Genomic DNA, 24,233 nt, shown 5'->3' with positions numbered 1-24,233 from the left:
CTTGGCCTGCTGTTCGGCCGGCATCTGACTGTATATGGGCAAGATGCTCAGCTTGGGCGGGTCGTTTAGCAGCTTGAGTCGCTCGTCGACGAGCTCGCACGTGGCTTCGATGTCTTCCTGGCCGGTCATGAACACTAGGATGTCGCCGGGCCCCTGAGACACGTGAATCGCCAAGACCTGCTTGACGGCACTGTCGACGTAGTCCTCGCAGGGCGTGCGCGAGAAGTGCACGTCGACCGGGAATGTCCTTCCGGGAATGATGAACTCGGGAGCGCCGCCGTAGAACTTCGAAAACCGCTCCGCGTTCATCGTAGCAGAGGTGACGATCAGCTTGAGATCCCTCCGTCGAGCCAATACCTTCTTCAGCAATCCCATTAAGACGTCGGTGTTGAGGGCTCTTTCGTGCGCCTCGTCCATGATGATGCAGGAATATTTGTCCAAATCCGGCTGGACGAGCGACTCGCGCAGGAGCACCCCATCGGTCATATACTTGATCGTCGTCTTGTCGCTGGTGCAGTCCTCGAAGCGAATCGCATAGCCGACGAGATCGCCCAGGTCGACTTCCATCTCCTCGCTCACCCGCTTGGCAACGCTCATCGCGGCCACTCGCCGCGGCTGCGTGCAGCCGATCATGCCAAACTTCGAGTACCCATCCTCATGGAGGAACTGCGTGAGCTGCGTTGTCTTCCCGGAGCCGGTCTCGCCCACGACGACGACAACCTGGTTGTCGCGGATGACGCGCAGCAGATCCTCCCGCACCGCAAACGCAGGCAGGAACTCCCGCTGTTCGCGCAGCGTCTTGCTCTTACTGAACGAGCTCTGCCCGCCGTCACTCTTCTTCATGTGCTGGGAGAACTTATTCCCGCTCTTGTAGGTATCCTCAACGGGCAAGGCCACCGCGCTGTCGCCCTCGTCCTCCTTCACGCCCATCAGATTGCCGAGCGCCGTCCCGGCCATGGTGGTGGCCTCCTGCGCCTGTTTCTGTCGCTCGCGTTGCTGGCGTCGCTCGCGGACGACCTTGCTCCCCTTCCGACTGAACACCGCCATGTCGCTCTGCGGGTCGCGCACCGCGGAGATGGGCTCCAGCTGCTTGGTGAAGATCGTCCGGCCGTCGAGGAACGGCGGCCGCAGGTCATGCACCAGCAGGTGAACGCGCGTGCCCTCGTCATCTTCGGGCATGAAGTCGCCGTCGAAATCGCGCCGTTGCGCCACTCCCGACGTCAGCATCCGGTTCGTCTCCCAGTTGTCGATGTCTTTGCGCTTTGCGTCGCGAAGTGGCGCCGGCAGGTTGCTCTTCAGCCGTTTGGCTGGTGGCATCTCATCGGGTGCCATTGTGAGGGGTGTAGAATCGGGATCGTGCGAAGGTGCTCTTTATCGGATCCCGGGGTGACCAGCTGCTGGCTGTGAGCTCTGCTGGCCGTGGATGGAGTGGGAGAAGATGGCGGCGATAAATGCGGACTTTGGACGGAGTACAAACATGGCAAACACTCACGTGACTATAGGTGATCGTGGGTAGAACTCGCAGTCAGGCAGAGCCATGTAGATGCTTAGTTTTTCTTTTGCTAAATTTATGTATGCTTGTCTAAATGGCGGTTGTAGAATACCCCTCTGTAAGATGTAGCCAGCCTTAGTGGTCGTCGAGCCGAGTGCTGCTCCGCGCAGTTTGGACCCGATAGCAAACGCCCCGCATCGCATTCTTCTTTCCTTGACTCTACATTGCACACCTCATCCCACCAACACCATGGCTAGCCAAGCACAATTAAACCCCAAGCGGCAGCAGGGTATGCACTTTTGATTGATGTCCCTTTTTGCGCCCCCTGAATAAGGAATATCGTGCTGACCCTCCCGCAGAGCTGCAGAACCAATACAGCAGTTATAAAAACACCCTGACACAGATGGCGCAGCGGATCGGCAACATCGAGGGCGAAGCGGAAGAGCACAGGTCAGTTTCTTTGCAGGACGAGATTGCTTGCTGTGACTACAATGCTGACGCGACGATGGCGCGTCCAGGCTGGTGATCGATACGCTCGAACCTCTCCCCCGGGACCGGAAGTGTTTTCGCATGGTGAACGGGGTGTTGGTGGAACGTACCATTGAGGATGTTCTTCCCTCTTTGAAGACCAACTCGGACGGGCTCAAGCAGGTGCTGGAGGAGCTGATGAAGCAGTACAAGGCCAAGCAGGACGAGCTGGACAACTGGAAGGTAAGGGTTTCTCTCTGGGCATGGACGTGCTCTACGGGGAATTGGATGGATGCTAATATGCTGGTTTTATAGAAGAAGAACAACATTCAGGTCGTGCAGCCGTGAGGGGGGCTTTGCATAGGATCTTACCATACCCGTGTTTGAGTCGTGCGTCTATTGATTTCAGCGGTATTATATCACGATAATTGCGAAGATAGAAGGAAAATAAAATCGGCGTTTGGACTGCGACTCGCATAAGTGTTCTGGCTGTCGGGATGAGTTCTGGGACTGAATGAATGTACAGGGGAGATGTTGTTTGTCATGCCGGGAGGCTACTGAGCTGGCAATAGCTCGTGAAGCAAGCGGTTCCAGATAGTCGCCTGTTGTTTGTCAACTCGCGAGAGCGTCAAGATCCTCCTAGATTATCGGGGTCACGGTCTGCATAATGTGACTGGATGCTCTGCGTTCGCCTTGATCTATGCGGAACCATGCAAGATATCTGGCATGTGGGCGGTACCCTGGATCAGATGCGACGACATACATACGTACGCTGTAATTCACACGACACGCTATCGGTCCGTCATTTCTGCACCAGAATGAGCCAGTTTGGGCAATCATCAGCAATCGATGGTCGGGCAAGTGGCTGAGTATGGGGACCCCGCAGCGCGTGCATGCTTGGGTAGAGACCGAGGTAGGGGTTCGGCCGACATGCGGGTATTTGGTGAGTAGAAAGAGAAGAGGGTAAAAGAGAGGAGGAGAGAGGCGAGAAGTATGTAGTGAGTATGTAGACAGACAGTATGGAATAGGTAGACCGTAGACATACGCAGGTTGATGTACTGCAGGCGTGCTGGTAGTCACGTGTATACCCTGGCCAAACAAAAAATACCGTCAGAATGGTAACTTACCATAGAAACCGACGCTGTTCCGCGTATTGCTGCTCCGTCTCCTTGACCATCATCATCATCCCAACTTCCTCTTTCTTCTTCTTCTTCTCTTCAACTTCAACTTCAACTTCTCTCTCTCTCTTTCAGTCTTCTCCCAACATCCATCTCCCCTCTCTTTCCCCCCTCCACTTCTATCCATCCCCTTCCGAACAACCTCCCCAAGCCGCATCTGGTTCGTTTCCCCTGAGGGCGCTGTACTTCCCTCCAATAGCCAGTGATCGATCGCGTTGCTCGACTCTTCTGGTTCGCCAATTGAAACTCCAGTTCTCCAGTCCAGTGAGAATCAACTGTCTGCTACTCCAACTATTGGGAATCCCCCGACTCGCCTGGCCAACGCCCTGCCTCCGACGGGTGATTCTCTAGCCTTGCCATTCCTCTGCGCAACGTGCCACCGTGCTGGGGTTGCATTCATTACCCGCGTCACCCTGTCGCTGTCGCTGACGTCGCTCCGTCCACGGCGCCATCTTCCTCGTCGCTGGGCATCAACTCCCTCTTGCGTACGCCTTACTCTCTCCCTTGACCCCAAATCTCCTGCCCCCAACTCTCCCCTCCCGATAAGAGATCTGCCCAAATTTAAGGATCGATCGTCTTATCTGCCGCACCTGCGTGGTGGTGGACCGCGCGCTCACCGCCGGCGCCCAGCGACTATCGCGACAACAATGCAAATCCCCCCACACGTGCTGACATCGTCCTTCTTCCCGATCTAGGCCGCTGTGAAGCAAATCGCTGCCCAGCCAGTTACCGGCCCCGTTTGCCTCGACGCAACCCGATCGTCGCGTCCACCCTCCTGAAGTCATCGCGCGTCTGCCGCATCTCTGACGTGGTTTTTGCCAACAGAGCAATTAGACACGACCATTGCCTCCCCAAATCTTCCCATAGTTGCTGCACGCGTCTAAATAGCTAATAATCATGTCCTCGACCTCTCCGTCCAAGGAACCTGAGGTGGAACCTGAAGTTCAATCAGGTGAAGAGCCCGAACAAATGGAAAAAGAGCAAGACCAAGCCCAGGGCCAGGGAGAGTTTGAGGTCAAGGAGCAAGACCGGTGGTTACCAATTGCAAATGGTTAGTTGCGCTTCCTTGCAGCTACCCGTCCTTCTGATTTGCGCGTACCTTGCGACTGTCCCCTGTATCCCCACCGACTTACTACCTGGTTATGGCTATTGTCTCCCGGTTTCGCCTTGGCCTTTTTCCCTCCTTATCTTTTACCTCAAGATTTGTGTCCAGTCAACAAGGGCATCATCACTACGCATCGCCGTCGTGGACCGCCCCGATCGCTTCTCATGCACCACACTTCTTTACATGTACCATGCTAACACCAAAGAACAGTGGCCCGTATTATGAAGCTGGCCTTGCCAGAGAACGCCAAAATCGCCAAGGAAGCCAAAGAGTGCATGCAAGAATGTGTGAGCGAATTTATTTCTTTCATCACCAGCGAGGGTAAGTCCGTTCCGGTGACGACCTTTTGTCCACGTCTAACTTCCTCCCCAGCATCCGAAAAGTGCCAGCAGGAAAAGCGAAAGACTGTCAACGGAGAAGATATCCTGTTTGCCATGACCTCGCTAGGTTTCGAGAACTACGCAGAGGCCCTGAAAATATATTTGTCCAAGTACCGTGAGGTAAGACCTGTGCAACATCCCCGACACACCTTTGCTTCATGAGCCTCTTCTCCTGACGCCTCATCAGACCCAATCCGCTCGCGGAGAACAGAACCGCCCAACAAGCAGCGGATATGCCTCCGGGGGCCCCGTCGGCGGTGTCGGAGCGGCTGCTGCCCGCCCTGGCACATTCCCTGATGCGACTGACCCCACGAACAGCATGATGCCCCCGACCCTGGATCCCTCTGAACAAGATCCCTCCGCGTATGGCTATCCTGCCATGGTGGGTCAGCCTCACAACGGGACCGGTGGCGAGTCCTATTAGGTGTGGGCCACCGGAAACCATCTGGTCTGTCCCTCATTCAAGGGCTTGAAGCACACCTCGCCCGGCCGAGACGTTGCCGGCAGCTTGACGACGCGGTACGATAAACAGACCACTTATGGGCATTTGACGGATTCTGGACGAGTTAAACAATATTCAGACGGGGCTTTTGTTTCGGAACGGCGCGGTTTATTTCTATCCTCTGATGTTATCCTTTCTGTATTCTTCCATATCCATCGACTTATACGGTTCTGGGACTAGCCCAACGGAAACTTGTACACTTGCACGCAGAAGCACTCGTATCTGGGCCGTTTGCGTTTACAGTACAACTCCCGTGAACCCGGAATGGACTGGAGGCCATCGCAAACCCGGGCTTTCTTGTATTAGCTCCCTCAGGTGGTTTCCGCCTGTATCTTATATGCCCCCTACTGTTGACCACCGATCGAGTTTAAGATCCAAGCGAGATACTAGCCTTAGGAAGGAATGCATGGGCCGTGGAATCTGCTAGATTGGTTTAAAAGCCAGTCTTGTTCTCATAGCATTATAATACTAGTCTCATGCGACATCATATATGTTCGTCAGCGGGCGCAAATGGCAAATATTTTCATTCCGGGCAATCCCTCCGCCGGGAAAACGGGAATCACAAAGAAAAGGATATATAGACAGAAAAACCGACTAAACCATTCTATCCATGCATCCACCCACCATCTTGGAGCAGATCCGACATGGGAGTCTCCTGCCAATAGATCTGGCGCCATTCGTCTTCCAATTCCGGGAGTCCTTCGATGGCCATCGGCACCGGCTGGTCCGGATCGGTAAAGGAAAACAGCTGTCGCCAGTCAAGCAGCTCGCGGGGATGATGGTCCATGGGATCCACGGACGCCCAGTTGGTCGAGGGGATCCAGCTATCAAACGGCTGCTGCTGGTGCTGGTGGGGCGGGCTCACGGTGGTCTGAGCCTGCGGGAGATTGGGCGACTCCGGGGTCGGCACCTCGAAGGCCATCTGGGAGGGTTGTTGCATGGGGGTATCTGAGGTGGAGGAGGAGGCGTTATGCGTGGCGGAGGTGGGAACGCTCTTGTTCTCGTCGTGCGGGGCGTGGTTACTAAAGCGTCGGGGTCGTTCACTCGTGGCCATGCGGAGATCCTCCTGGAGGCGCTTGGAGTCCTCGAACAGGCGGAGGATGGTACTGGCGTGAGACCAGTAGTCGGCCAGCTCGCGGAGGGAATAGGAGGCCGAGTCGAAGCGGCGGAGCGCGTTGATGGCGAGCACCGGGTTCGAGAACCGCAGCTCCACGCGCACTTGGATCATCGCGGTGAAGAGCGTGTGCACGCCGGAGTACCACAGGTACTTCAGACGGTCGTTGAGACGGAGCTCCTCGAAGATAGACGCGATGACTCCCGCGGCGGCGCTGCAGATCTCGGCGTCGTGGGGCCCGTAGTCGTCGGAGTATGCGGATGCCCGGGGATGCGGCCGGTGGAGGAGTATAAGGAAGTTGTTGTATGTTAGGTGGAGCATGGCCGACCAGGGGTCCATGTCGGATGCTCGAAGACGCAGGTTATCGGGCAGCTTGAGAGACCAGTTGGCGAGGGACTCGTCGGCTTCTTGCAGGACGGCTTTCCGACGCTCGGCGCTGACCCGCAGCCCGAACCGCTCTCGGACGATGTACGAAATCATCGTGCAGAGCTCGGAGTAGTGTATCACGTAGTCTGCTTGCACCCGTGAGCCGCAGCCCTCGAAGTCGGAATGTGTCAGTGGGGACACATCGGAGTCCTCGAGGTTGATCGCCTGCGGTCGGCCGTGGGATAGGGAGACCATGACGTCGAATTGGACCAGAATGTACCATAGACGCCTCCACATGCGATGATCACGGGGCACAAAACGGCTCTGCACAGGGTTGCGGTGCATACCGAGGCCTGTAGCGATCCGTGCAGCCACTCCAACCCAGTAAGGGGCGTTGGCGGCCACGTCGTCGTCGGTGCTGTCCGAATGCCATGTTAACAGCAGCGCGGCCTGGACGGTGATGTCGCGATTTCGCTCGATCCGATTATCGATCAGCCATTTCGCCCGCCGAAAGAAGATCTCTTTCAACGCATCCCGCTCTGCCCGGGGACGTGTGACGTGAGTCCCGACTAGCAGGATGGCCTGCAGGAGTAAGATGGGCGGGGGATCGGCTGGGTCGCGGCTGCGGTACTGAGTCATGAACAAATCCTCCTCGATTATAGGATATCCAGGGTTCACATGGGCGAAGTACGCCTCTACCAGCTCATCGGCAAGTGCCGGTTCTGGTAGGGTGAGGGCATCGACGAGAAGTTGGTCGTGGCCGGTCTTCAGCTGGCGCCGGGGGATATCGTTCCCAGCGAAATGGTACACTCCGTCATCCTTGTCCCGTTGTTGGCGGATCAAGAATGACATGTTTGACAGTTCGTGACCGACGTAGATTGCGCGAACTCCCCGTTGGATTTCCCGGCTTCCCGACTCTTCCTCGTCAATAAGTTTCACGAGTCGTGTCTCTAGATCTTTGTGGGATTCACGTTCGAGCAATGGATCGCCAGTGGTCTGGCGACTGTACCCATGGCTGCTGGAGTGCGACGCCGCGGCGTGGCTATGAGAGCCATTACTGTTGTTGTAGGCTGATTGCGGGGAGTGGGCGGCACCGCCTGCACCAGGAGGGGTTGCATCTGGTTGGACTCCACGGAAAGCAGTCGTGAAGGCCGTCGGATGGCCGGAGGGGGTCGATACTGCAGGCTTTGGCGCAGGCGCAGGAGCAGGAGGGCGACAACGAATGGGAACAGGATCCAGAATCGAGCGCACAGCCAGACGCTTTTTCTTCTCATGGATGCGGCAATCGGTCTTGCCTGTCGAGCGACAATTAGAACATGGCAAGCCGACTATGCGAGCGTCGCATCGGACTTTACGCCGATGACAGTGAACACAGGCTGCGGAGCCTACAGGACCGGTCCGGTCAGTATCTTGGAAAACATGCAACATGCAGAGTCCTATCAACATACCCGACTTGCGCTTAGTCACACCATTGCCGGTGGGCGTTTGGCTGTTATGCGCTGTGGAGGACATAGCAATATCATCGACGCAGAATCAGGGTCCGGAGACTCGCAACTTCATCGTTCATGGTCGGGAGACCCGTCGTGACGAAGGAGAGACCTAAGTCAGGAAGAGAGCCATGCACACGGGCGGACAATGAGAGACGCAGGAGGAGCGAGAAGGAAAAGAGGAGAAGAGGAGAAGGTTTGATAACGTCCAGGCTGGTGGGGCAGAAAAATGCCCGGGGAAGTCACGTGGATGCGGAGAAATCCGTTCGATATTTCCAAGTCAGTCGCTGTGTTCTTCTATGGACTCTCTATATCCTTTCTTTCCCTCTGATATAGACAGTCGACCGTTTCCGTTCAATATGGGTAAAGACGTGACGGGACATGACCCTGTCGACTCACCACCCACTCCGTATCGCCTCTCCCATCAGCCCTATCAACCCCCTCCACATATATACTTCATGCCACTTCGCACTCAATCAGACTCTCCACCCCCTTATGAACCGTCCAGATCTTCACGATCTTGAGTCCTGCTGACTCAATCAATTGGGTCCAGTGACTCTCCGTCCGTTCCGTCGACGCAATGGCCATCATGATGCAGTCCAGACCGGTAGTCTCGTATTGCGCCTCCGTGGGGGGAATCAGATTCTCATTGATCAACACCTTACTGTACCCGGGACGGAGAGCCGGGACAAGGTTTGCTAGGATCTTCAGACACATCTCATCCGGCCAATCGTGCAGGACCGAGTGTAGATAGTATGCACGGGCTCCTATGCGCTGCTTAGTAGTTGCCTCTCACGCTGTCACGATGCCCACTTACCTTTGATCGGCTGCTCAGTAAAGAAGTCATGGGCCATAGGCTCAATTGAGCTATGTAAGCCCTTCGCACCCTGGATCACCTCAGGCAGGTCCTGCAAGACTAAGCGGCCTGGGGCATTCGGCCACTTTCGTCGGAACTCGGAAATATCGTGGCCGATGCTGCCGCCCATATCGACCAGGAGGACATCTTGAGCCTTCACATCAGCGCCTTCAACCAGTCGTTCCGTTACAGGATAGAAACCCTGATCCATCCAACTGGGTCTCCCCTGGCGATATACGGCCATGTGGTTGCCGAATTGCTTCGCAAACGTCGCATCCTCCTGGGCGCATTGGAAGATATGCTTTTCCGTGTTGTGTCCCAGATGAAACGCGGAGTTGCTTGGGTCTGTGGGATTGCAATAATTGTTTTTCTTGAGGAATTCCGGAATGGCAAAAATAGCCGGGTAGAACCATTTCGCTCTAAGTCGAGGACGCTGTTAGCTTCACATGTACCTCGAGCATTCCGTCCCCTCCATTTCGACTTCTGGATACTTACATGACTGGATAGCCGTCGGCGTACTTCTCCACGCTCAACGTGTGCGAGAAATTGGTGCCCCGGTACGTGTCAGGACCTGTCTCGGTAATCACACCAGTCGCACCAAGATGTTTCAAGATTCTGGCTGGAAGATTGACAATCATGAGCGAAGGAAAAAGACCTTGACGGTCTCCGGAACTTACACAGCACGACGGGGTCGGCATTGCTGCTGCGCGCAAGTTCGGATGCAGACACCGGCTGCTTGCTTTGCGCCAGGAACTCAAAAATCCCCAGATTTATAGCTGTCTCGATCGCAGCAAATTCCGTGAGCTTTGTAGAATCAAACTAGTTAACATTTCCGGAACGTAGGCTCATGAAGGACTACCTTACCTGCGACCAACATTGTCTGATCAATCTTTCTCGGGGCGTCTCGAGGGCGTCAGCCAACGCGCGAGCGGTATCTCGCAGTTTGCAACGCTCTTGCATATTCTCTAATGGGATGGACTTGCCATAAGATGCTATCTGTTCTATCAGAGCGGATGCGTCTTGGGGTGCATTCGGAGAAATGGCGATATGGCCCACGTCCAGCTCTGGGCTTTTGTTGATGTTGGCAGCACACTTTTCAGCATTATCATATCCATGGCTGTTCGATGAGCCGTTCAATACCGGAGTTTCTGCAGAGGCCATTTTGGATGTTAAAAAGGCCGAGATTATTTACGACCCTCACGAGCCATAAAAGGGATGGTAAACCCCATGTCTATTTATGATAGACAGCGGCCGAGAAGACAAAGGACCAGCCATTAAGGGGTCTTAGTGTCCACAGCTACAGACACACAGTGAATAGTCCGACAAATGATACCGAGGATCAATGGCACAAATGTTAACGTGGATTCATGAGAGATACCAGACACAGGGATTGGATATCAAATAATAATCGTGCGTATTTAGGGTCATTCTGTCACAACGGCTTCTCCACACTACAGCCCATTTGGTAGTGGTCTTCGTTGGGACCATGCCATGGCGAATGCGTATAAGCCAATGTGCATGATATGTTCCCTGCTGGAGGCCAGATTTTGCTGGGAGAGTTCCGGCTGTTAGCGGCATGGACCGATGAAAGCACGGCTCGCTGTCATGCACTGGAACTGCGCCGCACCGAAATGGGGGCTTCGAGCAGGCGATCGTTATCAAATAAGAGCCGATTGGCGATTCCCAAGCCAAAAGTCGAGGAAATTGAGGAGGACGTCTGACGCAGACTACAGGCATTTTATGAACAAAATTCACCCGCAATTCCCTGCGGAAGCCACTCTTGTCTTGACTCTCTTTGAACTGATTGCTGGATACTCCGTGTCTCTCACCAACCCAATGGGATAATATCCCATATCCCTCCTGTCGCAGGAAACCCCACTCCATACGGAGTGCTCGGAACGAACGCTTCGCACGTCAGTGTAGTCTCCACAGCCCACGGGGAACCAGGCCCACCCGTGGACTTAGGGTAAGAGGAGATGTTTCCGGCCGATGATGGTCCCGTCTACTAGTCCCTAGCGGCAGACTAGCATCGGTCGTGATGCTTGGTTTGATGCGCGGTCACCGTGTGCGATACGCCAGATTTTGGAAAGCACTGCCATCTATTGTTTGGTGTGGAGTTCATCATAAGTCATCATCATCTCACTCTCTGATATTGCTGCTCGTCGGCCACGAGTTCCACCAGGGTCATGCGATTAAGGTTGATCCAGTTGGGGGCCAAATATTGCCCTGTCTGTTCTGCTAGATATCATCAGTGCTCAAAATTACTCCGTTCCCCTGGTCATAAAATAATGCTAAATGCGTGGACGGGATCGACATCCGAAATGCGTCCTTTGTCTGTGTCAAAGAATACGATAAATACGCCAAACTTGGCCCTCAAAAAGAGTAACCCTGTCACTTTGCAGGCCATGAACGATCCGGGGGTATCTCATCTTCAGATTGGTACTGAGATACTATAGTCCGGAAGTTCTAGAAAGCGTCTCATCTGTTCTCAATGATTAGAGATCTCACATAAGCCCGTCCATTTCACTTAGATTTTCTCTTGTCGATCCCACGCGCAGAAAATGGAATAGATAACGTGCTGTATGACATGTCTGAACTCCGGAACACAAACCTATTAACGGGAGGAATAGCCCAATAAGCCAAAGGCAAACGGACGATGGCTAATTGAACACAGCTGCAATTTTGTCTGCAAAACAGAAGATGCAGAGCTTCAAACTTCCAACAAAAGGCCAATAGTCTCCTGTCGGCTCCCATCTTAACAGAGTACTAGGGTGACTCGTTTGTTCTTCCTGTCGGCAAACGCATCATCTGACCGGCAATTTCATTAGGAGCATTCCGTAGTATGGAAGGATTTATTCATATGAAGTGGACCTACACCAAGGACTTCCAACTCTCATTCGATCGGATCATCCTCTAGTGCAATCCTCTTGCGTCCCGAAAACATGCCGTTGTCTGTACTCCGGACGCTGAAGGATTCGAAACCTTCCTCCTGATGGACCATGCAGCAGTTTTAGGGAAGAGATGTCACCAGCCTATTATGGACTACTCCTCTCAATGGTTCGATCCACTTCATACCGCACTATCCTGTCCTAAAAACAGTCGCGTTACGATGCCGCGGCTCGTTCCAGTTTTGATATGCAGGGGCTGAAGCTAAAGCTGTTGGGATGCCATGGTGCTTTTGGTAGTAAAAGATGGTCTTCTCCGGAATGTCTGTCACCTCAAGGCTCTACACATGAATAACACCAGTTTTATGGTCCGTACTGGCAGCTTATCGAACCAGGAAGATGGGCTCTTTTCCGCCAGGATATGCAGAGGAGACCAAAGGACCCCACATTTTGGCCGTTTTCTGGGTGCTAACGAGTATCACGCTCGTTGTGGTGTTGGCCAGGCTTTTTATTCGGCTTAGAGTCTTGCGGAACCCCGGCGCAGATGACTGGCTAATTGCAGCGTCCATGGTAAGTGCTAGATACTGACTATCATTTCAAACCCCAGATATTGACCGAGAGCTTTTAGATCGTTGGAATGGCATATACTTGTCTGACTACGGTAAATGTTTCATTAGGATTCGGAAGGCATTCTGCTGTCATAGCAGATAGGCTTACCACCGTGCTATTGCTCAACTACATCGATTTCATGCTCGGAATCCTCGCCTTTTCCTTGCCTAAACTCGCAGTTTCAGCTTTGTTGACAAGGCTATTAAATCCTACATTGTTACATCGGGTCATGATATGGGGGTTGTCAGTTACGGTGACAACAGTATCGTGCATCTGTATAGTGGTGCTGTTCACCATGTGCGATCCGCCCAAAGCCTTATGGCAGACTTCTCTTATGGCACAAGGTGCCACCTGTCGCAGTATCTCCATTCTTGTTGACTACGCGATCTTCACGGGGGGTAAGGGTTCCAATTGGATAGCAGCTCTATTGATGGCTAGGCTAACATCGCATTTTGTAGCCACGTCTGCCTTCACCGATCTGGTTCTTGCCATATACCCGACCGTGGTTTTAATGAAACTCCATATGTCGTTGCGCAAAAGACTGGCGTTGTGCGCTGCACTGGGTTTAGGTGCAGTGTAAGTGTAATCTTCCCTCATCTATCCCGGCCCGAATCTGATAATGTTCAGTGCTTGCGCAATGGCGATTGTCAAGTGCCTGCAGCTTCCAAACCTAGCCAACCTTGCTGATTCTACCTGTAAGTCCAAAAAGTTTACAATTGTCCAAGGTATTTTTGCTGACAAATTCATAGACGCTACAGCAGATCTTGTCATCTGGACTAGGTAAGGTATCTGTCTACTATCCGTCCACCACAAACTAACTTATCTTTCACAAAGTGTCGAGTCTAACGTCGTCATCCTCGCCTCCTGCATTCCAACTCTACAGCCGCTTATCGAACTGATCCTTGGGAAACGTACGCTAAGAAGCACCAGCAAAGATCCCTACAAGAGCTACGAGCGGCACGAAGCGTCCTACCGGAGCAAGAAGTCAGCACCAGTGAAGGACGACCTCCAGATCACGAATATTGAGAGCCAGGAGAGCATTCTGAGATCAGACGAAAACCAAGCAGGCGAGAGCCACCAGCTGGGTCATATCAGGCGCACCGATAATGTTGTTATCGAATATGAAACTCCTTCCCAAATTGGGAAGATCCATGAAGAGCGAAGTCCTTGGTAGGATAAGTTCACGTCATATACAAGAGGATAGACGGGCTATGATGTGCCGGATCACTGAATGGTTTTGATGCATGTGTAGTTAAAATAATGTCTTAACCCACCCTTGAATATAAGAGGGAGTCCATTCACAATGACTGTAAATCTACCCAAACACAAATCGATTCCAGTTCTCTGCAAGCCGTCGCACGCCATCATCGAGCGACCACCCTCGGAGTTCACAGACCTGTCGGGCAATCTCTTCAAGGAGGTCGTCCATCTGCTGTCCAGCGGTGTGCAGATCACTCTCTATGAGTATTCTATCATCTGGCAAGGCTTTAATGACTTCTATCACTCTCTGCGAGGAGGGGCCGTTAAAATTGATCACCGTCGAGAACGAAAAGTAAACATCCGAGGGGTTCGCCGGGCTGAGAAACTGTCTCAACTGCTCCACGGGACCCGAATACGAGTGCATGCATATTCGTGGGGGGTATGGTAGTGGCGACTCGTCTTTTCTCACCGGGCTCTGCTTTTGGTCTTCCGCGTCGCTCTGGGTATGTGCATCCGTTGCACTGTAACGACGTCTTCTCTCGCGACGTGAGGACGTCTTTCGTTCATGACCAGACCATAGTGACTTGAAGGTGTCGAAGACTGCGCCATGCGCCTGGACACTGTGTACAGAAACCGGCCGCCGAAGCTCCCCGGCTAAGCTTAACTGAGCTTTCAGGACAGCCTTCTGGTGGTCTAATTGCACTCGGTGAGGAGTGAGGGCACGACCCTCGCGTGAACCAGGTGTCATTGATGCATCACGGCCTTCCATGTCCGTCTTCGTCCAAGCTTTTGGAAGTCTGAATGCCTTATCAAGGCCGACTTCACCGACCAGCGCAGCGGGATGGTCTCTTAGCCGTTTGCGGGTCTCGGAGATCAACTGGGACAGCGGCTTGGGGTCCGGGAGAGCTGCAATAAACTGATCATCTGGAGGAGGAGTAAGCACGTTTTTATAGTGCGACACCTTGTTCTCAGTTTCGGAATCACGCGAGTGGGACAGGTCGTCCAAGAGTTGGTGGGAGAACCAAGGGTGCCAGCCAAAACACGGAAGGACACGGGCTGTGTCCGAAAGTGACATAGTAGTCTGTGACACTAGATCTTGGTCCTCTCCGCGTGTACCCATAATGGTGAGGGTTTTGGCTTTCATGCGGGGGATTTCGTCAATAGAGGACATGGTGTCTGTGGGGTGACAATGGGCGTCGAACACACCCAAATGCCAGGGGAAATCGGAGACATGTTGGCTCTCTATTTGTGACATAGATTCCGCCTGAATTGACTTGGGGCAAGTATGAGGGCGTGAGATGCGAATGCGGCGGGGAAAGGAAAGATCTGGTTAGCTATGCATGGGAAGTGATGTAATCGGCCTAGCGTGCCTGGGGCAGCAGCCGTCACATGCTCATCTCTCCGCATCAAACGAGATGGACTCGATCCAACAACCTTCATAACCACCACCTTCTCCTCGCTCCTCGCTTTGACACACCACTGAGATGGTCTTATCAGACGCAGGGATATAACTCATCGAGTATGATACGTGACCGCAAGACTACACCAATCGTTCTGTCAGCGCCGTCTCGACGCCGATAGAACTATATCCCTCCAACAGTCTCGATGCCGTCCATCATCACTTCAACGATATATTTCCCTTTCATGGTTCTCTTTTCGATTCCCCTCGCCTTCACTGCCTACGTTACCGTCTGCGTCTCCACCCTGGTTGTGTTTGCACGACTGTCCCTCATCTCCATCGAACTCGTCAGAGAGCTTTTCTATGCCCTCGTGTCAAAGAACTTTATCGTCCCTAAACCCGACAGTTCATCCTTGTTCAACTTTGCTTCATCAGAGCCAACGACCCCTCTAGTAACCACCACTCCGAAGAGGCGATCTGGGGACTATGGCGCCCCGTACCTGCCCACCACTCCGGCTTCCCAGCACGGGTGGTCTCGCAGCCATCCCTTCAGACGCACCAGTTCGATGTCCTCCGAGGGAGTGGTCGACCCGGATCACTTCTTCTACACCCACGACATCACGGGCCGGCCAAGCCCCTGGGACGAGGCACGCCGGCCAACGCCGGTCTCCTCCGCCGCGTTCCAAGGTTTCATCAGCGGCGACGAAGATCGAGACTTCGAGGGCCTAGGCGGCTGGCGCTGCAGGCCATCCATCCCACCGAGGCGCCACACTGCCAACAGCAACCCGTTACCGCCGTCCGCCGCATCGTCTGATAGAAGCCCCACAGATGACGCAGGTGACGACGATGCCAACAACGATGAGGATGATCCCGACGAAAGGGCCTGGCTCTCCATCAACCGTCGTCTCGAGCTTCCGTCGCAGCCTCTCAGCCATCGGAACTCCCGCACTGAGCTCTCGGAGCATGCCCTGCCCTGGCGACACCGCCAGATGCCCCCCGAGTCTCCAACCCTGCGGCGTCATAATCGTTCCGCGACCACCTCCATGCTTGTCAGTCTGGCTCGTCGCGAAAGACCTGTTAGTCCGTCCGGGGTGTCGCTGTCCATGACGCCGGGCGCGAGTCCCCACTCCAGCGCCCTTTCGCCGCGCTCCCATTCGCAGGGTCCTTCCCCGGTGGTGGTGCCCACGATCGATAGCCAGCTCTCGCTGTCAGTTGAACGTAACGGCGAATACTTTGCGGCTCCGTCCGGCGGCAGCGATGTAGCCAGTAGCGCTGTATCATCAGGTGACACAACGCCCGTGGAAGAACGCAGACATTCGAGAGAGACGGGTCGGTCGGTGGCCCATTACCCTGCTGGAGTGAGATATCGTCGGCGAAGCCTCTCGGGGCCAAATCCTGCTGGTTTTTTCAGTCCTTGGAGCACACGAGCGTAGGTAGCGACGGGTGCCACTCGGTCCTAAGTGTGAGGATCTGCTGGTCAATCTGGGTGAATGTCTGTAACGAGGAGCATGAGATGCGTGATAACCGGTGAAAGTACCACCTCAGCGAAATCTATCTGCATTGTTCGTCTTTGAGTCTATTCACTCACTATGTACACACACGTCATATTATATCATGAGCCCGAACACCGGGGGAAAGTCGCTAGAAAATCAGAAGCAAGTGTACCGTGTCCAGAGTTCACGGCCGCCTGGACCTCTCCTTCTGTGCCACGTCTTCCATCTCAGACAGCACGGTCCTGTTAAATTCTTCCCATCCGTCGAGATAAACGTGGTGGCCGGAGTTCTTGATCACCACAACCTTTGCAGAACCGTTGTCGGCTGCGCGCTGCTCCTGCGTGGCGTTCTGGAGGGCTCGCCGCTTCTCTTCCTCAAGCTTGGCCTTTGCTGCAACTCCGCCCTTTACGTCCATCCAGTCGTGATCGCCGTACATGAAAACAATCGGGAGGCCATTTTCGCGCTGCGCGAGGGCAGTCGAGTCGGATCCAGCAGGAGACTCGGACGATGATTGCAAGCTGGCGTTGTCGACCGCTTGTTTAACGGGGGACGGGGAAGACTGCATCATCTGTCGACCCACTCCATGGATGCGCCGGATGAGAGGACTGCGCGCGAACGCTCCAGGGGCGAGAATATACGCCAGTGCATATTCTCCGCTACCCCGAAGACTGAAGATGGAGTAGGAGTAGTCGTGGAGGGCTTTGGCCTCGTCCGCAGGGAGATGGGAGAAGCGCCGCGACGTCCAGCCGGAGACAAGGCGTGGGCCTAATGGCCCAGCCCACCGGACCAGAGTGAAAGGGGAGATGTTCGCCTCCCATAGATAGGCGAACCATTTCGGCACCATGCGGCGTGGCGGTCGGTTGTCAGAGGGGCCGCTTGTGGGAGCGCCCTTCAAGAGGATATTGTTATCTCCTTTCTGGATGGTTTCAGGCGGCACGGAGGAGGCCGATTCGGCGATTTTGTTTTGCGAGTTGGAGTCCGACGCCTCGGGCATGGCGGCGGATACAGCATATGGATCTTCAGGAATCCCGACAGGAGAGGCCAAAATGAGCTTGTTCAGACGTCCGGGGTATTTCAGAGCATAAGCTACCGCCATGTAACCGCCTAGACTGTGTCCCAGGAGAGTGAAACGCTCGATGTTGCGCTTGATACGCCATTCCTCCAGGGCATCAATAAACCAAGCCTCCGCCTCTTGAATTGCGGCCTCTCGCTCTTTCGCCTTGATGCGAAAAGCCGGTCGGGTGCTGCGGCCCATGCCCAGCAAATCAAGCGCATGAAGCTGCCATCCTTTCAGCCGACTGAGCGGTTCAAAATTCTTGTAGAAGAAGCCCAAGCCAGCGCCGTAACCGTGCAGCATGACCAGGTGCTGGTCGGCCTCTTCGCCGACTCGCTCAACGGAGAACTCGTTGAGCGCGCGATTTTTGCCACTCAACTCCACCATGCTAGACCGCCAACGGCGCGGGCCATATGGGTCGTCTGTGGAATTGATGGCGACCTCGCCCTGTTGACTGTGGTCGGCCGACTGCAGGCTTCCCGGCTCATCATTCGGTAGATGGGTTGTCTTCCCGGTCTGGAGATGTGTCGGGGGCTCATGTTGCAGGTAGGGTAAAAAGGACATGACTTTGTGTTCTGCGACGGCTGGCGGTAAACTCGCCCACTGCAGGGAAACAGTCTCAGTGACACTGACACAGCCGAGTTTCTTCCTCGGTTCAGGAACATACCCATTGGCTAAAGCCTTCTTTGTACCCTAGGGGGAACCACGACAAAGGTGAGGGTGTGGCGGTGGTGCCCCGAGCGGCATGGGGAACATTGTCACGCTGAGTGGGGGAGGACATGGTCTGGTCGCGATTCTGCAGGTCGTCCTTCGAAGGAGCCAACGATTCGGAGGCCATCGAAGAGGTATACCGCAGCGAGGGAGACGGAGGATGCGATGACGGGATGGGACGAGATGGTTCAAACGAGGCCCACGATCGAGGGACCTGGAAAGGTCTTAAGGAGATTCGCGCGGTCGACACCTTGGTACACGGGAATTGCAGAGTGACAGAGAACTGGCTCCGTCACTCGATGGCGGCGGGGGAAGACACGGGTTATATCGAAGGTCGGGGTTAGTGGACCAAAGGGGAGGCTACTGGTATACGAATGACGGCGAGGAACGGAGGAACCGCTTAAGCCCGATCCAATCAGTGGAGCGAGCGGCGATGTAGGCAGACACAGATGAGTCGTGGAGAGCTGAAGAGGAGCGGAATGAGTGGCGTTGGCGGAGGGCAGAGAATAGAGAGATGGTGATGGAGCTAGAGAGAAGGGAAGTTGTTAAGGCGACGTTGGTCGTGGTTGTTGTCGGGTTTCCACCTGACTTTCTTCTTCCGCTCTCCGCCCATCTTCACCTTCACCTTCAACCTCGTCTTTCACCTTCACCTCCGCCATATCCACCATCTCCCAATATCAACCTCAATCTCTTCCTCCATGCGATGAAGTAACATTGGGCCGCAAAGGCCGTGCTATTTCCTTCTTGATCCCGTTTCTTGGACCTCTTCTTTTTCCTTCTCCCCCGCGCTAGTCTCCCTCCCTTCTGTTCCGCAACGTCATCGCCATGGCTGCCGCAAGCCTCGATCAGCTGGTGAAAGGCTCTCCAGTCCCGGATAATCGCCAATCCACTCCCTCAACCACCTCTTCCGATTCCGTATCACCTCCTCCGAGGTCTTCATACTCTCCTCCGCCGCGTCCTTCCACCCCGGACCCGCTGGCTAATCTACCCTCGTCTCCGCCCCAAATCTACCTGAATCTCCTGATCCTTGAGAGCTCCCTGCGCGCTCAATATCTGTCTCTCCGCGAACGGCGACGACAAAATACTTTCTTCATCCTCTTCCTGCTCCTCTGGATTGCCTACTTTGCCTATGCGCTGTTTCTCCGTCCACGCGAGGATGGTCGCGGGGTGGGCGGTTCGGTCTACTGGGTGGTCGAGATGGGCGAAAAAGTCGCGCTGTTGGGGGGAGTCGTGACGGCTCTGCTAGTCTGGGGTACCGGACAATGGGAACGGGGCGTGCGTTGGCCGCGGCGCTGGCTCGCCGTCGCCAACCGCGGACTGAGGACCATGAATACCAAGATCATCGTGATCCGAGGTCCATGGTGGCAGGAACTGCTATCCTACCTCTCCTTCCTGTTCCCCTTCTCCGCCCCCTTCTTTCCATCCGCCGCTGGGGATTTCCATTACGTCGAACGCCCCGCGTCCGACAAGCGCGTCGTCGGTGGTCGGCAGCACCACCAACCGTACCACAACGTGGACAGCGAATCAGGCCTCGTCGAGGAAGACCTCAGCCCGGGGGGCGATTACATCCGGCTCCTACTCCTACCCAAGTCGTTCTCACCGGAGTTTCGCGAGAACTGGGATGACTACCGTACCGAGTATTGGGACAAGGAAAATGAGCGGCGTGCCCAGCTGCGCGCGAAGCTGCGCCAACGCGAGCGCGCCCTCGCCAAGCAGGAGGGCGGCTGGTTTTGGTGGGTTAGCATTGGCTGGAAAGCCTCCCAACGTCGCCGTCTGGCCGCCGCAACTCTCAGCGAGAAGGGCCAGCATCGCCACCATCACCCGCACCCGAGCGTCTCGAAACATGTCCTCGAACCGAAGTCCCCCACCCGCCGTAGCACCCGTTCCGATTCGCATTCCCGGACGCCTTCGAGAAGTACCACCCCAGTTGACGCGGACGACCGGCCGCCGTCGCGATCCAGTGGTCGCCCTCGCCGAGGAAGCACATCACCCGCGTCTACGGCGTCGGAGCAGGGCAACCAGCATCGCCGGAAGAAAGGGTCCAAGACGAGCTTTGGCCGGGGGTTGTCCCCCTTGACGCAGGCGCAGATCCGAGAAGGCGTGCAGCCGCCGTCTTTCTCATCGGACGACTCGTCCTTTACGCTTGCCAGCGACAAGGACAAGCCCATCAAGGATGAACCCGTAGATTAGTCGCATGTCTTCCCCATTTGACCTAGCCTATGTATCTGTGGGGCGTTGCAGTGTGTTTAATGACGCCTCTTGGGGTTATGTTATAGTGCTCTTCGTCTCTATCCGGGTATTTTGTAGAAGGGAGGGTTGGGTTTAATTAAGGCCTGCGATTGTAGATAGCGCCCTAGATTAAAGAACCAAGTCAGATATGTACACTAGGCGTTCTGTGTCTTTCTGCAGGATGCATCATGCATCACGCAGTAATACTGCAAAGCAGGTACCGACTCTAGTGCGAATCATCATATGCCCATTTGCATTGTTTGCTGAATTCACTAGACAAATCCCATAAATCAACCCTCTGGACGCCAGATAATCTAGGTGCCAAACTATATTCCATAGAGAGAACACGTCGCAAATGCCATAGGCGCCGGTCTGAACACATGTACCCTTCATCACCCGTCGATTAAATTCTATAGACAGTTTCATCATCTTCGAGGAACCTGTAACAAGCGCAGTCGTTAGCACAATATCCATCGTAAAAATGCTAATCCCAGAAGATACATACATCAACTCATTTTTATCGTTCATAGCCTTCAAGGCCTGGATCGCCTCGGCGCGCTGGAAGACATGTCCTTGGCCAAGCGCCGGAGCAGCGCGCACGGCGGTGTTCACGGCGCCAATGAGGTCCTCAACATCTGCTTCCTCCGTGCCAACAAACAGCTGCGTGCCCATAAGCGGGCCCAGCGCGCGACGGAACACGTCCAGTCGCTGAGGTTGGATGGGCTGCGACGCGCTCTGGGACTGCGAGTTGTCCGTTTGGGACTGCACTAGCTGCGATGCAGGGTGGGAAGAGGCCACCGACATCTGGGACTGGCTCTGTGTCTGCGTGCGGGTCGTCTGGCTGGATCGCAGACGCTGGCCGCGCGGGCTAGCGCCGTACAGGCCATCGCCATCTTCAGAAACATCGTCGGCGTCGGCGTCCATCTCGTCGGCGGTGGAACGTGTGGCCGTTGTGCGTGTCCGTGCGGTGCCGGTCCTTCGCCCAGACCGAGGAGTCGCACTCGAGGTTTGCGCGGGAGTGTTGTCGTCGTCCGAGTCCTCAGAGTCAGGCTCACTCATGTCGTCGGAGTCGTCGTCGAAGGTAGTCACCTTTCTCCGCTTGCGGCGCTCGTCCTCGATAACTTCCTTGAACATGGCAAAGCGGAGAATAGACTCCGCAACTTTGGCGTCCTTCTCCTCGACCCGGTTGGACAGGCGTGACTTCGCATGAGCCGTAGACAGACGGATCAGGGTTTCCAGGGTACGCGCAGTGATGGGCGACGTTCTGCGCTGGTTACCGGTGAGATCGTCGTTTCTCAGCGCAGAGTAGGTGGCGACAATGTGGTCGGCGGCTCCCTTGGTCAAGACCGGCTTGACTCTCGACTTGGCATATTGGATGTACTTCTTTATGAAGGGAATGCTCAGGATCTCGATGTCCTTCTTCCGGCCTCTGGAGTTGGTCATGCCGCCATGAAGCATGGAGTTGAATTTCTCATAGACATCCGTGGGCTGGTTCGAGTCTTGGTTATCCTCGAGGCCAACACCCAGCGTCTGGTTAAGCTGCTCCCTGACGGGCGCACCCTCCTCGGTGCCCGGCTGGCGGTAGCGATGCATGCGCAGAACGTGCTCAGAGACCATCCGGTCCTTCGAGTCTTCGATATCGTCCGTGATGACGAACAGCAAGTCGAAACGGGACAGCAGCGAATCAGGCAGAGCGATGTTCTTGTGGGGGTCTTTGTGAGGGTCGTATTGACCGTAGATCGGGTTAGCGGCTGCCAGGACACTGCAGCGAGCGTTCAAGCTCGTGTGAATACCAGCCTTCGCGATCGTCACAGTCTGCTGTTCCATGACTTCGTGGATGGCCACACGATCCACGTCACTCATCTTGTCGAATTCATCAATACACACGACACCCCGATCACCAAGGACCATGGCACCAGCCTCCAATCGACGCTCTCCTGTCTCCTTGTCGGATGTGACGGCGGCTGTCAGACCAACGCCGGAAGAGCCTCGTCCAGTAGTGGCAATTGCAAGAGGAGCTGTGTTCAGGACGAATCGCAGAAGCTGAGACTTGGCAGTCGACGGGTCACCGACCATGAGAATGTTGATATCACCACGCAGATGGGTACCGTTGTCGAGGTTCTTCTCCATACCACCAAGCAACATCAGCAAGAGAGACTTCTTCACGTAATCGTGTCCGTAGATACTGGGTGCCAGAGAGTGTGACATCAGCTCGAAGACGTTCTTCTTCTTAGAGATCTTGTTGATGTTGCGAATATCCGTGTCGGTGATGGTGGCCTGCGCAATACCTCCGCCAGACTTCGACGACAGGTGAATGATGTTGTTCGCAAGGACGATCGTGCGGAAGGTCGACGACCCCGAGCTGGCGTTACGGTTGCCGAGAGAACGATAGATGCCGACCAACTGAATTCTATCACCGGGCTTGGCTCTGTCAACGAGATCATCGTCCAAGATGACGTCCACACTCCGGGGCAGTTGACCCGCAGGGGCTCTCTCGGGCATTTCTTGGATGGAAATTGTCTGGTGGTCCATGTAGGTAGAGTAACCGTATTCGGTGATGAGCTGGAGGGAGGAGAGCGTCAGTGAGATCCATAAGCGATTCCTTCCATGTGTGCCATACAGGGTTCTTCTCGTCGTCTTCTTGCGGGTACACGTTCAAACTCGTCGCACCGCTCGCAGTCATAGTCTGATCCCGGTACTTTCGGGAGAAGAACCGATCTCTCCGTTCGCTATAGTGTACACTCTGGATCACCTTTGGGCGGACGAGTGAGCACTTTGTGACGATTCCCTCGAGGGAGATCATCCGGTTCAGGTGAGCAGAGCCCAACGTCCGAGGATTACACGAGTACTCCCCGAAGGCTCCAACGTAGGCGCAATAATAGTTCTGTCTAGTCAGATACCAAGGAAGGATACCGATTTGGGACATCGAAATTGCCTACCACATTATCGGCTGTTTCCTTCGTTGAGCGACCTCCGATTGTCGGGATGATATTCTTAAGGGCGGCATCAAAAGCTTGTGAGTAGTCGAATGGCGAAGTGAGCAGGCTGTTGTGCAGTCAGTATGGCCCGTGACTTCAAAACAAGTCAAATCTACCCATCTGCTAATTCCCGGTTATGTGCACGAATCTCGTCGATGCTGACCTATCCGCGAAGACGAGTTAGCTGAGGTTGCAGCATAAAGAGTTGCATTAGCGACGGAAGCCACATACTATCAGTCGCCGAAGACCACGGTTTAACATCAGAACAATGTCTGCTCGATAGCTGTTTTCTGGTTAGACAATTCCTCCGCGTCGCATTATCAGCTGCTGACGGACCTTCGTGCTCTCGGATCATTCTCTAGAATTGAGTCAGCTTCCAATAAGTACCCGATAGTGCAGTCATTCATCACTCACGTGGATCAAGAAATTCGGCAGCCGCACGCACTCGATCTTGAGCGGCCTCATCGCGGAGTTGACCGCCGTCCATGGTGAAAATTGGGTCTGCAGGTGGAACTCAAAAGGAAGGAAGGAGATTAACCAATTCTAAGCCGGCAGAATATTATCTTTCGGTTGTGAACGATAGGGGGATTGTGCGTACAATAGGACGCCGCAGAGGAGTAGTGACAGTCAGGATCCCTAGAGGAAGAGTGGGATGGACGATGCGCGGTGGAGGATCTTTCTTGACGGAGGGAAACGCGCCCTCCCGATCGGGCAAAATTAGAACGCG

The 24,233-nt window shown here is 54.7% G+C and overlaps 12 protein-coding genes across 12 annotated transcripts; 6 read left to right on the top strand and 6 right to left on the bottom strand.

Annotated features, from left to right (window-relative positions):
- Window positions 1–1,583: 1,583 nt before the first annotated feature.
- On the top strand, window positions 1,584–2,554 carry BDV59DRAFT_157030 (putative prefoldin subunit 2). Its single transcript, XM_073687463.1, has 4 exons — window positions 1,584–1,781; window positions 1,852–1,942; window positions 2,011–2,203; window positions 2,276–2,554. Exons 1-4 carry the CDS (start codon window positions 1,742–1,744, stop codon window positions 2,306–2,308), a joined length of 357 nt encoding a protein of 118 aa, XP_073542694.1. The 5' UTR covers window positions 1,584–1,741; the 3' UTR covers window positions 2,309–2,554.
- BDV59DRAFT_189675 (uncharacterized protein) lies at window positions 2,274–3,119 on the bottom strand. Its single transcript, XM_073691638.1, has 2 exons — window positions 2,485–3,119; window positions 2,274–2,425 (listed from the first exon to the last, which is right to left on the bottom strand). The coding sequence occupies exon 1, from the start codon at window positions 3,001–3,003 to the stop codon at window positions 2,800–2,802; it is 204 nt and encodes a 67-aa protein (XP_073542693.1). The 5' UTR covers window positions 3,004–3,119; the 3' UTR covers window positions 2,274–2,425; window positions 2,485–2,799.
- Window positions 2,939–3,867, top strand: BDV59DRAFT_156987 (uncharacterized protein). The gene is made up of 2 exons (XM_073687461.1): window positions 2,939–3,623; window positions 3,834–3,867. Exon 1 carries the CDS (start codon window positions 3,076–3,078, stop codon window positions 3,487–3,489), a length of 414 nt encoding a protein of 137 aa, XP_073542692.1. The 5' UTR covers window positions 2,939–3,075; the 3' UTR covers window positions 3,490–3,623; window positions 3,834–3,867.
- A 462-nt stretch (window positions 3,868–4,329) lies between these two features.
- BDV59DRAFT_156997 (nuclear transcription factor Y subunit beta) lies at window positions 4,330–5,148 on the top strand. The gene is made up of 3 exons (XM_073687462.1): window positions 4,330–4,564; window positions 4,616–4,743; window positions 4,811–5,148. The coding sequence occupies exons 1-3, from the start codon at window positions 4,465–4,467 to the stop codon at window positions 5,045–5,047; spliced, it is 465 nt and encodes a 154-aa protein (XP_073542691.1). The 5' UTR covers window positions 4,330–4,464; the 3' UTR covers window positions 5,048–5,148.
- Window positions 5,149–5,640: 492 nt separating this feature from the next.
- Window positions 5,641–8,363, bottom strand: BDV59DRAFT_157037 (transcription factor domain-containing protein). The gene is made up of 2 exons (XM_073687464.1): window positions 8,054–8,363; window positions 5,641–7,990 (listed from the first exon to the last, which is right to left on the bottom strand). Exons 1-2 carry the CDS (start codon window positions 8,115–8,117, stop codon window positions 5,730–5,732), a joined length of 2,325 nt encoding a protein of 774 aa, XP_073542690.1. The 5' UTR covers window positions 8,118–8,363; the 3' UTR covers window positions 5,641–5,729.
- A 185-nt stretch (window positions 8,364–8,548) lies between these two features.
- Window positions 8,549–10,109, bottom strand: BDV59DRAFT_206522 (S-adenosyl-L-methionine-dependent methyltransferase; the record flags this gene model as incomplete). Its single annotated transcript, XM_073694810.1, has 5 exons — window positions 8,549–8,859; window positions 8,910–9,367; window positions 9,444–9,567; window positions 9,626–9,752; window positions 9,813–10,109. The coding sequence occupies 5 exons, from the start codon at window positions 10,107–10,109 to the stop codon at window positions 8,549–8,551; spliced, it is 1,317 nt and encodes a 438-aa protein (XP_073542689.1).
- Window positions 10,110–12,232: 2,123 nt separating this feature from the next.
- On the top strand, window positions 12,233–13,616 carry BDV59DRAFT_196874 (uncharacterized protein; the record flags this gene model as incomplete). Its single annotated transcript, XM_073692790.1, has 6 exons — window positions 12,233–12,403; window positions 12,462–12,840; window positions 12,901–13,018; window positions 13,070–13,137; window positions 13,192–13,222; window positions 13,277–13,616. 6 exons carry the CDS (start codon window positions 12,233–12,235, stop codon window positions 13,614–13,616), a joined length of 1,107 nt encoding a protein of 368 aa, XP_073542688.1.
- Window positions 13,617–13,688: 72 nt separating this feature from the next.
- BDV59DRAFT_189666 (TatD family hydrolase) lies at window positions 13,689–14,946 on the bottom strand. The gene has a single exon (XM_073691637.1). It carries the CDS (start codon window positions 14,895–14,897, stop codon window positions 13,758–13,760), a length of 1,140 nt encoding a protein of 379 aa, XP_073542687.1. The 5' UTR covers window positions 14,898–14,946; the 3' UTR covers window positions 13,689–13,757.
- A 126-nt stretch (window positions 14,947–15,072) lies between these two features.
- Window positions 15,073–16,596, top strand: BDV59DRAFT_156942 (uncharacterized protein). Its single transcript, XM_073687459.1, has one exon. It carries the CDS (start codon window positions 15,248–15,250, stop codon window positions 16,472–16,474), a length of 1,227 nt encoding a protein of 408 aa, XP_073542686.1. The 5' UTR covers window positions 15,073–15,247; the 3' UTR covers window positions 16,475–16,596.
- Window positions 16,597–18,775, bottom strand: BDV59DRAFT_156941 (putative alpha/beta hydrolase). The gene is made up of 2 exons (XM_073687458.1): window positions 18,256–18,775; window positions 16,597–18,191 (listed from the first exon to the last, which is right to left on the bottom strand). The coding sequence occupies exons 1-2, from the start codon at window positions 18,424–18,426 to the stop codon at window positions 16,719–16,721; spliced, it is 1,644 nt and encodes a 547-aa protein (XP_073542685.1). The 5' UTR covers window positions 18,427–18,775; the 3' UTR covers window positions 16,597–16,718.
- On the top strand, window positions 18,776–20,716 carry BDV59DRAFT_156940 (Spo7-like protein). The gene has a single exon (XM_073687457.1). It carries the CDS (start codon window positions 19,125–19,127, stop codon window positions 20,487–20,489), a length of 1,365 nt encoding a protein of 454 aa, XP_073542684.1. The 5' UTR covers window positions 18,776–19,124; the 3' UTR covers window positions 20,490–20,716.
- Window positions 20,711–24,170, bottom strand: BDV59DRAFT_156949 (MCM DNA helicase complex subunit MCM3). Its single transcript, XM_073687460.1, has 8 exons — window positions 23,921–24,170; window positions 23,843–23,864; window positions 23,738–23,789; window positions 23,623–23,669; window positions 23,468–23,573; window positions 23,149–23,412; window positions 21,034–23,090; window positions 20,711–20,968 (listed from the first exon to the last, which is right to left on the bottom strand). The coding sequence occupies exons 1-8, from the start codon at window positions 23,991–23,993 to the stop codon at window positions 20,932–20,934; spliced, it is 2,658 nt and encodes an 885-aa protein (XP_073542683.1). The 5' UTR covers window positions 23,994–24,170; the 3' UTR covers window positions 20,711–20,931.
- Window positions 24,171–24,233: the final 63 nt, after the last annotated feature.

Source organism: Aspergillus ambiguus (assembly GCF_047715705.1).
Source record: "Aspergillus ambiguus strain CBS 117.58 unplaced genomic scaffold BDV59scaffold_70, whole genome shotgun sequence".
Lineage (NCBI taxonomy): Eukaryota > Fungi > Ascomycota > Eurotiomycetes > Eurotiales > Aspergillaceae > Aspergillus > Aspergillus ambiguus.
Note: the sequence above shows the minus strand (reverse complement) of the source record. Positions and strands in the feature narration are given on the sequence as shown.

Coding starts and splice junctions, on each gene's coding strand:
- BDV59DRAFT_157030 (XM_073687463.1), top strand. CDS start 1,742: ATGGCTAGCCAAGCACAATTAAACCCCAAGCGGCAGCAGG. Junction 1,782..1,851: donor AAACCCCAAGCGGCAGCAGG/GTATGCACTTTT, acceptor ACCCTCCCGCAG/AGCTGCAGAACCAATACAGC. Junction 2,204..2,275: donor ACGAGCTGGACAACTGGAAG/GTAAGGGTTTCT, acceptor CTGGTTTTATAG/AAGAAGAACAACATTCAGGT.
- BDV59DRAFT_189675 (XM_073691638.1), bottom strand. CDS start 3,003: ATGTCTACGGTCTACCTATTCCATACTGTCTGTCTACATACTCACTAC.
- BDV59DRAFT_156987 (XM_073687461.1), top strand. CDS start 3,076: ATGGTAACTTACCATAGAAACCGACGCTGTTCCGCGTATTGCTGCTCC.
- BDV59DRAFT_156997 (XM_073687462.1), top strand. CDS start 4,465: ATGAAGCTGGCCTTGCCAGAGAACGCCAAAATCGCCAAGGAAGCCAAA. Junction 4,565..4,615: donor TTCTTTCATCACCAGCGAGG/GTAAGTCCGTTC, acceptor CTTCCTCCCCAG/CATCCGAAAAGTGCCAGCAG. Junction 4,744..4,810: donor ATTTGTCCAAGTACCGTGAG/GTAAGACCTGTG, acceptor ACGCCTCATCAG/ACCCAATCCGCTCGCGGAGA.
- BDV59DRAFT_157037 (XM_073687464.1), bottom strand. CDS start 8,117: ATGTCCTCCACAGCGCATAACAGCCAAACGCCCACCGGCAATGGTGTG. Junction 7,991..8,053: donor TGTGACTAAGCGCAAGTCGG/GTATGTTGATAG, acceptor CCGGTCCTGTAG/GCTCCGCAGCCTGTGTTCAC.
- BDV59DRAFT_189666 (XM_073691637.1), bottom strand. CDS start 14,897: ATGTCACAAATAGAGAGCCAACATGTCTCCGATTTCCCCTGGCATTTG.
- BDV59DRAFT_156942 (XM_073687459.1), top strand. CDS start 15,248: ATGCCGTCCATCATCACTTCAACGATATATTTCCCTTTCATGGTTCTC.
- BDV59DRAFT_156941 (XM_073687458.1), bottom strand. CDS start 18,426: ATGGCCTCCGAATCGTTGGCTCCTTCGAAGGACGACCTGCAGAATCGC. Junction 18,192..18,255: donor AAGAAGGCTTTAGCCAATGG/GTATGTTCCTGA, acceptor GTTTCCCTGCAG/TGGGCGAGTTTACCGCCAGC.
- BDV59DRAFT_156940 (XM_073687457.1), top strand. CDS start 19,125: ATGGCTGCCGCAAGCCTCGATCAGCTGGTGAAAGGCTCTCCAGTCCCG.
- BDV59DRAFT_156949 (XM_073687460.1), bottom strand. CDS start 23,993: ATGGACGGCGGTCAACTCCGCGATGAGGCCGCTCAAGATCGAGTGCGT. Junction 23,865..23,920: donor TGCCGAATTTCTTGATCCAC/GTGAGTGATGAA, acceptor ACTCAATTCTAG/AGAATGATCCGAGAGCACGA. Junction 20,969..21,033: donor AACGATAAAAATGAGTTGAT/GTATGTATCTTC, acceptor CGCTTGTTACAG/GTTCCTCGAAGATGATGAAA.